The sequence below is a fragment of the Carcharhinus amblyrhynchos genome, chromosome 6 (assembly GCF_965287045.1).
Source record: "Carcharhinus amblyrhynchos chromosome 6, sCarAmb.v2.hapA, whole genome shotgun sequence".
Lineage (NCBI taxonomy): Eukaryota > Metazoa > Chordata > Chondrichthyes > Carcharhiniformes > Carcharhinidae > Carcharhinus > Carcharhinus amblyrhynchos.
The window spans coordinates 70,081,152-70,096,779 of NC_137329.1; the positions used below are offsets into that span (position 1 = coordinate 70,081,152).

At 41.5% G+C, this 15,628-nt stretch overlaps 2 protein-coding genes across 7 annotated transcripts in view; one reads left to right on the plus strand and one right to left on the minus strand.

The window, feature by feature from the left end:
• cnot4b (CCR4-NOT transcription complex, subunit 4b) overlaps positions 1–13,883 on the minus strand; it is a 162,246-nt gene extending 148,363 nt beyond the window's left edge. For all 6 annotated transcript variants that reach the window (XM_080190617.1, XM_080190614.1, XM_080190615.1 and 3 more), the window contains exon 1: positions 13,645–13,883. The gene's annotated coding sequence lies outside the window, so the exon portion shown is untranslated. The remainder of the gene's footprint in view (positions 1–13,644) is intronic.
• A 473-nt stretch (positions 13,884–14,356) lies between these two features.
• The window catches only part of nup205 (nucleoporin 205), a 122,499-nt gene continuing 121,227 nt past the window's right edge, over positions 14,357–15,628 (plus strand). Inside the window, exon 1 of the mRNA XM_080190618.1 lies at positions 14,357–14,545. Within this exon, the coding sequence (XP_080046744.1) occupies positions 14,515–14,545 (31 nt within the window). The 5' untranslated portion in view covers positions 14,357–14,514. The remainder of the gene's footprint in view (positions 14,546–15,628) is intronic.

A 15,628-nucleotide genomic window follows, 5' to 3' on the forward strand; every position in this document is an offset into this window, starting at 1 on the left:
TTAACTCAATGCCAAATAATATCCAGAAAACAAAAGAGAAAGATGATCAAAAGATAGAAAGCAAAAAATGGTGATGGTTGGGAGGAGGGGAATCTTTGTTTTCTTTTTAAATCTTTATCAATGATTCAAATATGAATGTATTAGATTCTATACTTGTAAAAATTCAATTTCAGTATCAAAAAGGTTATTTGGCAATAATTAAGTCTCATAATGCTGTTAAAACTTAGAAGAATGCACAAGCCACAGCCCTTTCTGGCAAATTTTACTGGGCATCAGTTGGACATTACACTTCCACATGTTACAATCTTGGTCTTCTCTTCAGGATACTAATATTGTGAAGTTTCTGAAGATCGAAGAGCAACTCAGACAGCAACTTTCCAAATTTTAACCTTAAGCTGGGCATACACAGTTGCCAAACTTTACTATCTGATGACGTACACTAAATCATGAATGTGTTGGCCTCACATTTATCCAGACCATTAACTAAATGAGTAAGATTTGAGTCTTTCTCTAATGAAAGTTCCCATATCAAGGTGACTCCACAGGATGAGTATGAAGCACTCTCCCCAGGGCTCTGAAAGAAATCTGCAGATAGGAGATGCAGCTGGCTTCTCTACACTTGAGAAGAAAACACAGCTGGTATTAAAATATTTATATTCAGTAGGTAATAGTCTGTCTCTGACCAGTATGGCATAGTCTAACAGTAACCTATGAATCAAAAATGGCAAATGCTGGAAAAACTCAGGGGTCTGACGGCATCCGCAGAGAGAGATTAGAGCTGACGTTTCAAGTCTGGATGACCCTTCATCAGAGCTCTGAAACATGCCTCTATTTTCTCTCCACAGATGCTGCCAGACCTGCTGAGTTTCTCCAAAATTTTGTGTTTGTTTCAAATTCCAGCATCCACAGTATTTTGCCTTTATGTAACCTACTGGAACAGGAAATCCCAGTTAAGTTAAACCACAAATCCAGGACAAAAGGGTGTTAAGCAAACAGAAGGCACATTCAGTATTTATGGCAAGAAACGCTTCTGCACACAAGGTAATGGAAGCCGCTCAATGCACATCGGTTGGCATCTCTTCTTTCCATTAACAGGAAAGATTAGGATCCAAGGGCACAGCCTCAGAGTAACAGGGTGACCCTTTAGAACCAAAATAATGACATTCCTTCAACCAAAGGGTGGCGAATCTGTGGAATTCAATGTCACAGAAGGTTGAGGGGGCCAAGTCATGAGTGTATTTATGACAGAGATAGATAGATTCCTGATTGTTAAGGGATCAAAGGTTACAAGCAAAAAGGCAAGAGAATGGAGTTAAGAAACCTGATTTTGCTTGATGGTGTAGTAGGAGGGGACTTTGAGGATATCAGCAAGTTCAGAAGCATTCTCCTGACACATTGGCTCAGGTGCATAGAAATGGACAGCCTATTGAAATGGGTAGGAAATTTGTTAGGAGTTATGGTGTTTAAATATGGGACAGCATAGTGTCACACTGGTTAGCAGCGCTGCCACACAGCACGAGGGACCCAGGTTCAATTCCAGCCTTGGTGACTGTGTAAAGGTTACACATAGTCCCATGTCTGTCAGTTTCCTTCAGGACGACACAGTGGTTAGCACCAGGGACCTGGGGTCGAATCCCAGCCTGATGTCTGCATGTTCTCCCATGGCTACGTAGTTTCCTCCAGGTGCTCCAGTTTCCTCCCACAGACTGAAAGACATGTTGGTTATTGTAAATAATTTGGCCATGCTAAATTCTCCCTCAGTGCACCCAACAGGTGCCAGAATGTGGCAACGAGGGGATTTTCACAGTAATTTCATTGCATTGTTAATATAAGCCCACTTGTGACATTAATAAATTAACTGATTGCCTCCCACTCCAACAATGTGCAGGTTAGGCTACTTGGTCATGCTAAATTGTCCTCATTATCATAGAGATGAGCAGGATTACAGGGATGGGGATTATTGGTAGACCTCTTGAGCCAAATGGCCCCTCCTGCACTGTAGGATTCTATGGGAGAGGGATAACATGAATAGAAAATGAACACAAGACTAGTGATGTCCCCAAAGACCTACATGGGGGCCTCATGCTTTTCAGTGCATTTATTAGTGATGAAAGTGAACAAAAATGGTACCAGATGAAGCTTACTGTGGGCAATAAGAGGACATCTACTTTAGATCCAAGTAAGATGAATCAGTCTTTTCTAAAAGGAATCATGTAGCGGAGAAATTTAGGAACCCAAGTACAACAATCACTAAAATCTAGTCGGCAGGAGCAAGATCATTGAACAAAGCTGTTGCAGGCAGCTGTAACACAAATGAGTGGAAATTGCAAATGGAAGAAAACTCTGCTTACACCCTTAGTGTTGTATTTAGTTCAGAATTGTACTCATTCTGAAGAAACTGTTCTCAAATGTCAAAATTGAACTTGACGTTTTATTTTTCTTACAAAGGTAAGAAATCAAGAAGGTGGGAATTATAGATACGAATCAGCCATGATCTAACTGAATACCAGGACAGATTTAATGGAATCAAACTCAATGGGTCCAGTGTTGCCTAACTGCACATCTATACTTTTTCCAATAACAAATCAACCAGACAAAGCCAACAATAAGATAATCTCTAGACAAGTCTCAAAAATGAACTAATGATAGTTGTATTTCATGGAAAGTAAGCAAATGAGATAAATTATCTGCAGATCTAACATTGGCAGATTCCTCTACTTAATAATTGAGGTAAAAGTATTGGAGATTTAAACAAGTCAACTGAAAACAATATGGAAAAGGACAAAACATAGAACATAGAACATAGAACATAGAACATTACAGCGCAGAACAGGCCCTTCGGCCCACGATGTTGCGCCGACCAGTTACAAAAACAATGACCCACTAGCCTATACCAATCCCTTCTCGTCCATAAACCTATCCAGAGATCTCTTAAACGCCCCCAAACTAGACGCATCTACAACTGCAGCAGGCAGGGCATTCCAATCCCTCACCACCCGCTGGGTAAAGAACCTACCCCTGACATCCGTCCTGTAGCTACCCCCCCTTAATTTAAAGTCATGCCCCCTCGTGCTAGCTTTCTCCATCCGAGGAAAAAGGCTATCACTATCCACCCTATCTAAACCTCTAATCATCTTATATGTTTCAATAAGATCCCCTCTTAGCCGCCTTCTTCCCAACGAAAACAACCCTAGATCCCTCAGTCTCTCCTCATAGGACCTCCCCACCATACCAGGCAACATCCTAGTAAACCTCCTCTGCACCCTCTCCAACGCCTCCACATCCTTCTTGTAATGCGGGGACCAGAACTGCACACAGTACTCCAAGTGCGGCCGCACTAGAGTAGTGTACAGTTGCAACATTACACTGCGACTCCTAAATTCAATCCCCCTACCAATAAACGCCAAGACACCGTACGCCTTCTTGACAACCTTATCTACTTGATTCCCAACTTTCAGGGATCTATGTACACACACACCTAGATCCCTCTGTTCATCCACACTATTCAAAGTCCTCCCGTTAGCCCTATACTCGACACATCTGTTGCTCCTACCAAAGTGAATTACCTCACACTTCTCCGCATTAAATTCCATCCGCCACCTCTCGGCCCAGCTCTGCAACCTATCTAAGTCTCCCTGCAGACTATGACACCCTTCCTCACAATCTACCACACCTCCAACTTTGGTGTCATCAGCAAATTTACTAATCCACCCAACTATACCCTCATCCAGATCATTAATAAAAATTACAAACAACAGTGGCCCCAAAACAGATCCCTGAGGCACACCACTCGTAACTGCACTCCATGATGAATATTTACCATCCACCACCACCCTCTGTCTCCTATCTGATAGCCAATTCCTGATCCAACTTCCTAGATTACCCACAATCCCATACATCTGCATTTTCTGCAGAAGCCTACCATGGTGAACCTTATCGAACGCCTTACTAAAATCCATGTATACCACGTCAACTGCCTTACCCCCATCCACCTCTTTGGTCACCTTCTCAAAAAACTCAATAAGGTTAGTAAGGCACGACCTACCTGCTACAAAACCATGCTGACTATTTCTAATCAATTCATTACACTCCAAATAACTATAAATCCTATCCCTAATAATTTTTTCTAAAACCTTGCCCACAACAGAAGTAAGACTCACCGGTCTATAATTCCCGGCAAAGTCTCTGTTCCCCTTCTTAAACAATGGGACAACATTCGCTATCCTCCAATCCTCCGGGACTACACCAGAGACCAATGACGACCTGAAGATCTGAGCCAGAGGCTCTGCAATCACCTCTCTAGCCTCCCAGAGAATCCTAGGGTAGATCCCATCCGGACCAGGGGACTTATCTATTTTCAGCCCCTCAAGAATTTCCAGCAACAAGTCTAGATGGTAGGTCACAGAGCTGAAATCTGACCTGCTGAGCATTTCAGATTTCCAGCATTTGCACTATTTTGCTTTTGTATCTGTGCAAGTCTCGTGTCCACAGAAAGCTCCCAAATGCCTCTAACTCAGAAGTTACTTTTGAAGCAGTCACTGTCATTAAGACAAGCAAATATTTATATACACTAAGTGACAATTGGGCAGCTGGTTATTTCTGAGGGACGAGTTAGCCAGTGCATCTGGTGAACTCCCTGCTCCTCTCAAACAATGCCATAGAATCTTCTACTCCCAACTACACAGAGCTAACTGGGCCTCAGTTTGACATCTCAACCAGTCCCTCTGCAAAGGCAGCACTTCCCAAATACTGTACCAAAATATCAGCTGAGATTATATATTCAGGTCAATAGGTCCAGCTTGAATTGATTCAGAGCTAAGAGCGCAATCTGGCATTCAACAGATGAGTGAGCAAAAAACAAAGAGTTGGGGCATATGCAAAAGTACCAGTTATGTCACATCCCAAGCTGTGACTCTTGGTAGTCAGAAACAAAAAACCTATTTCTGGTCCATCATACATATCACCTGCTGCTCCAAACATTTAAGCTGAAACAATAACTTGCAGTAACCAAACTAAGTGATTTGATCATTTTGCTCCCCAGAGTTTCCCCATTACATAGTGGAAAATATTTTCATTTTGAGGAAATTTCTTTCTTTTTGCATCACCATATGATTACCTTGGTATCATTCAAAGTTCCATTCTTGGGCATTCACATTTTATTTGCTTGCTGTCCATTAGCAGCACTAATCACAGATGCTGTCAGTTGCCAATGTCTGCAAAAACAACTTCTACTACCAACATAATTACCTCCACATTCCCTGGAAACTTGAAATGTGAACTGCCTACAATTTTCTGTTAATGCTCAGACAATTTAGCAGCCACATTTTTCTATTTGAGGCATTTTAGGCTATGCATTTACACTGAAGGCACCATCTAAGTACACAGTTAATGCATTATACTCACTTTTTAAATTCTCCACTGATCTCACCACAGACCCAAACCAACTCACAGTTCACCTACTCATTTCAAAATTCTCTCAGAACAATCCAAGGAGCAAAAACATCTGTCCTATTTAATTTCAGAATAGTCTGAGAATTTCACCAACACGTTACTAATTCTGGCGACAATGCAGATTAAAATGTCGATACATTTCCTTAGGACTGCAACAAATAGAATGGTAACATGTTTCATATTTACAACTGCAAAGGCTGGCATGTTATTCAATTGCTGCACTTCAGAGAACTCAAATTCTCTGAAATCTAAAACTCACTCACCTTAAGGAAATTATTTGTTTTTCCCTACAACTCCCATGTTCTTTGGTTACAATACATTCAATAAGGTCTCAATCCAACATTGTGTATGAGATCTTTCAACCCTCAACCAAAAGCAATCCTAAAGTAAAAGAAAAATTTCAGGTTGGTTTTTGTTCTGCTATTTCATGAACCTCAGTGCAATCTGGCTGCACTAAACATGCCTGAAAAAAAGAGTTTGTACGCTGTGAAATGCTTTACATGCGGGCTAAGACAAGTTCGAAAAGCAAAGTCTGGGTTTTTGCACTTGTGTCGAAAGACAGTCTCAAAATGTAAACAACTCAAATGGCAATAAACCTCTTCTTACATGGGCTCTACTGATACCTACATGTCTAACCATTTATTCTTGTGACTACACCTCAACTCACTACTGGGTATACAAATATGCTGTCAGGTTAAATACTCAGCAAAAGGTTACAGATTTTAGCTGCCATTTTTAATGCAAAATTAAGATCTGTATCTTGGGCAATAGAACACTTTCACTTCAGACATCTAGTATGAAACAACCTAAGCACAGCACAGCTCAAATACCAGAGATAGAATAAATTTCCCTCTACCCTGCCTCAATCACAACAAAGCATTTCAAGCACAACATGGTGATACTTTTCCATTTCCCAAACCAGCCACCTTGTGATCCAATTTCGGCTCTCAGCAAGCAGTGTAAAATTAGGAGCATTCCTGCGCTTCTGTGAATAAAAAAATGGACTAAGGTGCTTAAAATAATTTTATATTGAACTCTTACATCAACCTAAAGGACAACACTTGAATCAAATACTTGAAATCTACTGGCACAAAGAATATTTTAAAGCTGCAATTGCCAGTTTTTTATCCAAAAAAAAAAGGGACAAATGGAAACTGGGCAAAGGCAGGTATAGGTTTGGTCACAGGTCAGCCACAATCTCAATGAATGATAAAACAGGCTCAAAGAGCCTTCTCTATTCTCATGTTCCTGGAATGCTAAACGTAGAATTCACACTGAAAAACACTTAGAATGGAGTACGAAGTTCTAACTATTGGCTGTAAACAGACAAAGTATTCACCAAATTGATCTGTGCATAACCACAGGTACCTTGCATTCATTCACAAGTGTGCACCACTGGAATATTAACCACATGAAAAACGAGGGGTACATTCTTCACACTCTGCACTGCAGCTGTTCGTTTCATTCAAATTTCAGCCAAATCCAACATTTTTCAATGTTTGCTGGAAAAAAGTACAACTGATATTTGTTTCCTGCCATGCTTGGGTTGGCTAGGGAGAATATTTTAGTGTGTCTAGCACTGGGGTGCAGTACTGCTGAATACAGCCCGTCACTGGAAGTGGGGTCAATTTGGAAAAAATAGAATTTTCAGCATCAATGAAGGCCAATCAGCCCAGCAGGGTTATTGGCATGTATACCCTCACCTTACTTCATCTCATTCCATCAATATTTTGCTGCAGATCATAGCAGATTGTTTGATATTAAAATGTGATGGCTCAAGCATGACTTCTGTGTGCCACTACTAGTCCACTAAATAGGTCAATGGCAAACTGCTTACAGTTGTTAGAAGTGAAACTCCAATATCAAGTACCAAGTTCAAGATTTGCAAAACTGGAATTGTCAAAGGACAGTCTCAGATCAAACATAACCATGGTCTGAACAAGAATCAACAAAATAAAATAATGGATTATGTTATATTCCATGCGGCCTCTGCTCTTGGAGGTGCCAAGCACATCATGCATTCTACACACCACAAACTGATCACCTGGGTTTTCTTTCATGGGATATGGTTGTTACCCATCCCCAATACCTTGAATTGAGTGGCTTTATAGGCCATTTCAGAGAGCACTTAAGAGTCATTGCAATAAGCAAAGCAGTTAAGAAAGGCAGATTGCCTTTCCTGAAGGACATGAGTGAGCCAGACAACTTTTTTTCCCACAAAATGATATTTGTGGTACTGTATCCCTTACTCAAATAAGCCCCTTTCTCTTCCAGAGTTTGGAGCTTGATTTATTATTGTCACATCTATGCAGTGAAAAGTATTGTTTTTTGTACGCTCCCCAGGCAAAGCATACTGTACAGAGGGAAGGAAAGGAAAGAGTGCAGAATGTGTTATAATCATAGCAAGGGTGTTGAGAAAGATCAACTTAATGCGAGGTAGGTAATTAAAGCATTGTTAGAGTTTAAAAGAAATAGAATAAAATTTTATATGCATAGAATGAAAGTAAAAGATAGAATTCTAAGGTGCTGGGCACAGCTTGCAAGAAGTTGCCTTATCCTGAGATAATGCCAATACAATAAAAACTCAGTTTACTCTTGCAATTCCTTGCATAATCTTGGACAGTTAAATTCAACTGCCCCCTCATCCTTTGCTGCGTTTGTTCCAACTCCCTACTTGATTTCACCAAATGCCATCTGCAAATTGTTCACATCAAACCATTTTCCTCTATGCTGATACTAGCCTTATATTCCACATTTGTTAAGTGAATTTAAATTCTACTAACTGTCATGGTGAGATTTGAACCTACATCCCAAATCATTAGCCAGGGCTTTTGGATTACTAGCCCAGTGACATTACCACTACCCCATCGTCACCCCGTCGTAAACCTCGGTCTCTGCAGAATCAAAGATGAGTAGTAATAAAGCAGATTATTCCTTAGCTGTATGTAGGTACATCCCTGTATGGCAGAAACAAAGGTGAAGGGACAACGCAGTTATTTAGTCAAAATAGAGCTGCTTTGTAACATACAAAGCATCTTGGAATTGGTTATTTAATTGGAGCATCTTCATTGAGGAGCAGGCAATAATCTCAGTTTTAATACTCACTATTTGGACTATGAAGAATAATGCTGTACCAGTTAATGGTCACTGCTAAAACCTCATGAAAGCTGTCTAGGGTCTGCTATATTTTATTCATCACTGTTTTGAAATGAAACACCAAAATAAAAATTGGACATTTTTCCTACTTCAAAAACAATTCATGCAACGATCCAGGAATATGACCTCAGTTTGATAATATTTAGAGATTAAGTATACAACATTAGGTGCAATCTGCAAACCACTTCCATTTAGTTGCTTAATTACCTACCCCCCTTCCAAACAGAATGAAAAATTTCAATTTATCACCCATTATGTCTACAGCAATACAGTGCTTCAATGATACAACTCACTTCAATCACAGATCTGTTTTATATAGCGCCATCAATATAACAAAATGTTCCAAGGCACTTCACAGCTGCATTATAAACAAAGTGTGGTCCTGAGCCACATAAGGTGATATTAAAGGCAGATGACCAAAAGCTTGGTTAAAGAGATAGTTTTAAGGAGGAAAGTGAGATTGAGACACGGTGATGTCAGGAGGGCATTCCAGAACTTGGGGCCAAGCCTTTAGTTGCCTTGGCCACCAATGGGATGCACAGGAGACTAGGATAAGAGGACTGCAGGTATCAAAGGGTGATGGGCTGAATCTCTCAAATGTTTCAATCGGCTGGGCTTTTATAAGCACTTGAGAATGTATCCCTTATCGCTTCCGCTGTCCAGAATTTCTCCCAAGTTTGTAGCCTCTTTCTGCCAATTCAACAAGGTTTCAGTTTACACACTTAGATTCCTCCATTATTTTCAATACCTAAATTTATTTGCCCTCTTATCCTTTGCTGCTTTAGTTAACAGCTCCCTACTTGATTTCACCAAACTCCATCTTCAAATTGTTCAGATCAAATGGTTTTCTGCTATTTTGAGACAATTATTTATCCATGTCTTTCACACACTACCCAGAAACAACACATGGTTCACAACACAGCACCTAGACTTTCAGAAGGAAGTGACAGGCAAAGCTCTCAATAACAGCTCTGAATCTTGAACCACATCTCGTCCTTGTCTACTGTTATTGCAAAGTCAATTTTACCTTTTTTGAAACTATAACACGATAATGGAACAGCACTCGCAATTTTACACCATGTTTCAGTGGCGAGCACCATCAGCCCTTGCATGCTCGCTAACATGGATAATGATGATGGTTGGCAAAACTAAACAAGACATTGAACAGTCACTGATTTATGTTTCACTCTGCCACCTGGATAGCCATTACATATCCATTGTTTTCCTAGAAACAGATTTGGCACAAAAGTAACTGAGGACAACATTCCAAGGCTCTAACTGAGCCCTTGCTGGACAGAAGGATAAAAGGAGGAACCAGCAAGATAAATTGCATGTCACACAAGGAAATGAGAATGCTGTATGTGCTAAGAACCCATCAAGTCCAATATATCCATTCTTTTTGTCGGAGTGCGACTGGAATTTTGTTGTCTAACAATCAAAGATGGAAAATCACTTCACATACCACTTCTACCTTAAATTTTCCTTCAGATTATTCACCAATTCTTCCTACTGACAAATTGCATCAAAATTACAGAAGCTATTGTACATCATATAAAATATACATAGAGCTAAATATGAACCATTGCCCTGGTGAACAACAGACTGGTAATGTATGCTCAGACTTTTTTTTAATGGTTTCAAGGAGGGGATATAATCCATTAGGTGCAATATCTTCTGATGAGGAAGGAAGAAGAAAGCACCAAATTTAAGTTAAATAAACAACTCCAAATGTATAAACTGGTTGGATGGGCAAATCATATATGCATTTCCCCAGGTTACTGTTTAATAGGCACTAAGTACAATTATTGCAATATTGCCTCAAAGGATAAACACACACTTAACAGTGCTGCTATTAAAAGGAAGCCATCATTGTGTTGTCTTGCACATTTTCAGTCCTCCAAAGCAATGAGGTTTCGTCAAATAAATGGACTGATGGTCCAGGACTCAAACCATTGCATGAACAGGATTGAATGTGAGGATTTTACCAAAATTCACAGTTATGAGGTCAGAAAACTGGTTTAATTAACAGTGATTAATATTTGCTTTTCATAAAGCTAATTTCTCTCAAAGATCTTCTCTCACCATCATTTAAAAGCGCAATAGATTTTCAACCATTGCAAGTAAAGGCTCCTGCACAGCCAACTGGAGGTACTGTGACAGAAATGTTCTGAAGCTTTGCCAAAGCGACCATACTGCTTGTGTAAAGTCTGATGGTATCGCATGGTATAGGACTAGAGGTATCACAGTCAAGCTCAATGCTGCCCTGATCAAGCAAACATATACGCATTTTTTCCCCCCAGTGCGAGCCTGTTAATCACGTTCAGAAACTCTAGTTAGCTCTTGCTCATACCACCAGCCCTACCCCACACTGGGGCTTTGAGGGCAATTGATCCAGCCAAACAGAGAGGTAAACTGAGCACATGTAAGAAATCAGCGCTAGCGTTTTGTGATCTGTCTGCCTCAAACTGCACTAACGACAGGTGGAATTTGCTAATGTACTTAAAATGATACATTGCAATGTACCAGTTCATTATACCTTAGAATGCAAAGAAGCTTCAAGTAACACTGATGGGCAAAATACAGATGTCAAACTATGCTAGTTGGAAACAATGAGACTTAATTCAGGAGCGGAACCTCAATACAAGGATCAGCAAAACGAAGTGCAGAATAAACTACATTGGAATTCTGCTGTTGTGACTTGTTGACTAGTTAATAAAATTTTAAAAATCTATTTGTACAGGTTCAACAAGTTCTGCTGAACACCTAAAACACAGTCTCAGGATCCTAAGTTGAATCTCTCATCTGAACAAACTTAGAAAGTTTTGTGTGTCTCAAAAAAAAGACATCAGCACTTCTGGGTGGCTAACATAATAAGAAGTCCCACAACAGCAGGTCAAAGTCCAACAGGTTTATTTGGTCACAAAAGCCACAAGCTTTCGAAGCACTGCCACTTCATCAGTTGAGTGGGAGTTCTGTTCACAAACAGAGCATATAAAGACACAAACTCAATTTACAAAATAATGGTTGGAATGTGAGACTTTACAGGTAATCAAGTCTTAAAGGCACAGACAACGTGATTGGCAAGATCCCTCAACCAGGATCTTGGGTTCATGTCACACTGACTGTAACCCTCTCGAGTTGCTTGGGCTTGCAAAATCTCTACCTGCCCTGGCTGGAGACAATACACATCTCTTCAACCTGTGCTTAACCCTCTTGCCAATCACATTGTCTGTACCTTTAAGACTTGATTACCTGTAAAGGCTTGCATTCCAACCATTATTTTGTAAATTGAGTTTGTGTCTTTATTTGCCCTGTTTGTGCACTGAAATCCCACTCACCTGATGAAGAGACAGCGCTTCGAAAGCTAGTGCCTTTTGCGACCAAATAAACCTGTTGGACTTTAACCTGTTGACAGATTTCTTACTGCGTTTACCCCAGTCCAATGATGGCATCTCCACATCATGGAGAACACATTAGTGTTCTTGTATGTGAATTATGGGTGTCCAGATGAATTAAAAGTAATGAGCAACAGCCTTGGGAAGAGAGAAAATAGGAGAAAGAAAATGTTATCCTCAAAACATCCACTTTCACTACCGAACAAAAACTTATATTAACATACATTGTAAAAGATAGTTTGTATCAGATAGAGGACAGGAAAGTTTTCAAGCTTCATAACCCCACATTTGTAAACTACTCATTGATTAAACTTTTAAATCGATGGAACCAATTAACTTCGCTATCCTTGCTACTGCTGAATAGGTTAATCATACTTAGAAGACTGAAGGATACACTAGAAAGCACCAGAGAGTTTGACAAGAGCGAATGATTTACATTAAACTTGTCAACTGTCAGTTAATTTAAGTCTTTTTTCTGGAATGAAAAGCTAAAATGTTATTTTGATCAGATGCAAGCTCCAAAGCAAACAGGTCTGTAGCCATTCATGAAAGTCCAGCAGGGCAACTAGGAACAGTAATAAATGCAGCTGCGCCCAAACATTTATTATTTGAAATTGAGATTAAAAAGGCCAATAAAATGCCTCCATTCCCTCCCCAGCAGCCCTGCAATTCTTCTAACGTGTCATGCAAAATCAACATCCCCTTGTCTTCCTCCTTTTAAAAACATGATGACAGAAGAAATGTTAAAATATGTATTCAATTCTGTATTTTGAGAAGGCCAAACTCCCCCCCAGATATCCTGTACATCAATATATTGATGATACATATTAAATTTTCACCATTCTTCTTTGAAATTTTAGCATGGCTGTTCCTATAATATTAAGTTACAACTGTTTGTGTTAATAAAGTGATCACTTAAGTCTTTACAGCTAAAGTAAAATGTAGAAACATTGGACCAGAACAATATTCGTTAAAATGTTCAATTATTCCCATTCACCCAGGGGGACTTATTCAAAAACAAACAATAACCTTCTTTAGTTATTCATATTTCTGTAAACTCCTCTTGCATGGATCTGAAACGTAACTGTTAACATTGAAGCAAAATTGGAGTGTAAGTGGGGGGAGGGAGGCCTGGTTGATGCCTATTGGCTCACAAATAAAAATAGACTAACACTTACACTTCTCGCTGAATTAGGACACGCTGCCTTCCCTTAAACCCACTTAAAGGGAACAAGTGAACTTTTCTTCAAAGCAAACCTCTACATTTAAAGAGCAAATTCATACGAATTGCCAGATTTACATTTATCTATTTAAAAAGGGAAAAACGCTAAAACTGCGCATTGAAGCAGAGGGAGGGGTAATCCTCTCCCCAGAACAGAGAGGTAAGATTAGATCCCTATCTCCTCTCACCACCTCAATGTCCAAACAATTGCAACTCTGCCTCTCCATTAAAATGGTGATGAGGACCAGGCCTTCCCTCCGCCTGTCCCCTACTCCCGACTCTTCTCCTGTCGGTCATGCTGTCCCCACTGATGCTAGGGACTACTGAGGCCTGGCTATGCCGCTGAAGCCTCCGTGTAACAGTGAAGTAGACTCCCTGCCTTTCCTCCCTCCCTCCTCACACTCTCTCTCTCCCACTCACAGTTTAAACTCAGCAGGAGCTCTGAACGTTCTTGTCCTTCCTTTGATCCCGTGTCCTTCTCTGCTTGTCGTGAAGATGATGCTTATCTTTCCTTTTTCCTTTGCTGGGGGTGGGGGGTTTTATTCTCTGCTCCTCCCGCTCCTCTATTGCGGATAATTTGATCTATAATTATATATCTCCGGCGCTGCTCCAATTTACACACCGGCCACCATTTTTTTTCTCTCCTCTCCCTAGGAAACTGACACGGAGTCTGCGCAGAAGGGGCGGCCACGCATGCGCTGCACGCCCCGCCGGCGACCGTTACCCTTTCCTGGGAGCCCCGCCCCCCCGCCAGTCCGAGGGGATCTCCGGGTTGTGTAGTCCGCCTCCTGCCTCCCGGGGGGGCGAAATCTCCGGGTTGTGTAGTCCGTCACCGTCTCTCCTTTCCCTTAAACCAGCGCCGCTCCCAATTCACCACACATCCTCTCGCGCTGAGGACTTATTCTTGTTTCAAGGCCGTTTCAATTTCACAACCATTAAAATTTCCTATCTCGACATTTTTTAAATAATGTGTTATTTTTCAAGGGGACACTTTAATGAGATGGTAGGGGCAAGGGTGAGAGGTCACTTCCGGTGTCTTGTCGCCAGGCATACTGGGATTGTAGTCGGCCCAGATCGGTCACGTGGCTTTTCTCCGCGCCTGCCCAGCTTGGCGGACTCACGGAAGTTTCAGGAGTCGTGAAATCTCCACGGGGGAGGGGTGGTTGGTCGTTGGGAGGACGAGGCGGTCTCATGGGCGCATGTGGGCACGGTTAAAGTGGTTGGCGTGGTCCATACTGTCCCCCTAGCCCCAGGCAGGCCGGGAGTTGTTGCTTCCGGTTCCTTTTCAAGATGGCGGCCGTGACTATGGCGGTAAATTCAGGTCAGTCATTGGGAGGAAAAATGCGGCGCAGAGACTGCAGGTTCCGGCTAGTTCAGCCAGACCCACACATTAGGCGCACGAATATTCCGAATGTGTATAGTTTCGGACCGTATGAGTGTAGGCTGAGTTCATCACCACCTTGATCTGCGATCACAACCACGCCCCCTGATTTTTGCGCGTCTCCAATAGAATCTACATGTTTTTCATAAGGAAGAGGGACTCTGGAGGTGGAAGGGAGATTAGGATTGGCGGGGGGAGAGGGGGTGTGATGGGAAGGGTTGGATTGGGGCGGGGGCGAGGGGGTGTGGGAAGAGATGGATAGGGATGTCAGACAGTTACAGCATGGAAACAGGCCCTTCGGCCCAATTTGTCCATGCACCTTTTTTTTAAAAAAGCCTCAGCTAAACTCAATTACCTGCATTTGGCCCATATTTCTCTATACCTATCGTACACATGTAACTTTCTAAATGCTTTCTAAAAGACAAAATTGTATCCACCTCTACTACCACCTCTGGCAGCTTGTTCCAGACACTCACCACCCTCTGTGCGACAAAAATTGCCCTTCTGGACACTTTTGTATCTCTCACCTTAAACCTATGCCATCTAGTTTTAGACTCCCCTACCTTTGGGAAAAGATATTGATGGTCTAGCTGATCTGTGCCCATCATTATTTTGTAGTCCACTGTAAGATCACCCCTCAGTCTCCTGCGCTCCAGAGAAAAAAGTCCCAGTCTATCCATCCTCTCCTTATAACTCATCAAGTCCCAGTAGCATCCCAGTAAATCTTTTCTGCACTCTTTCTAGTTTATAGAACACTACAGCACAAACAGGCCCTTTGGCCCACAAGTTGCGCCGATCACATCCCTACCTACCAGGCCTATCTATAACCCTCAATCCCATTAAATCCCATGTACTCATCCAGAAGACTCTTAAAAGACCCCAATGAGTTCGCCTCCACCACCACCGACGGCAGCCGATTCCACTCACTCACCACCCTCTGAGTGAAAAACTTACCCCTGACATCTCCTCTATACCTACTACCCAGCACCTTAAACCTGCGTCCTCCCGTAGCAACCGTTTCAG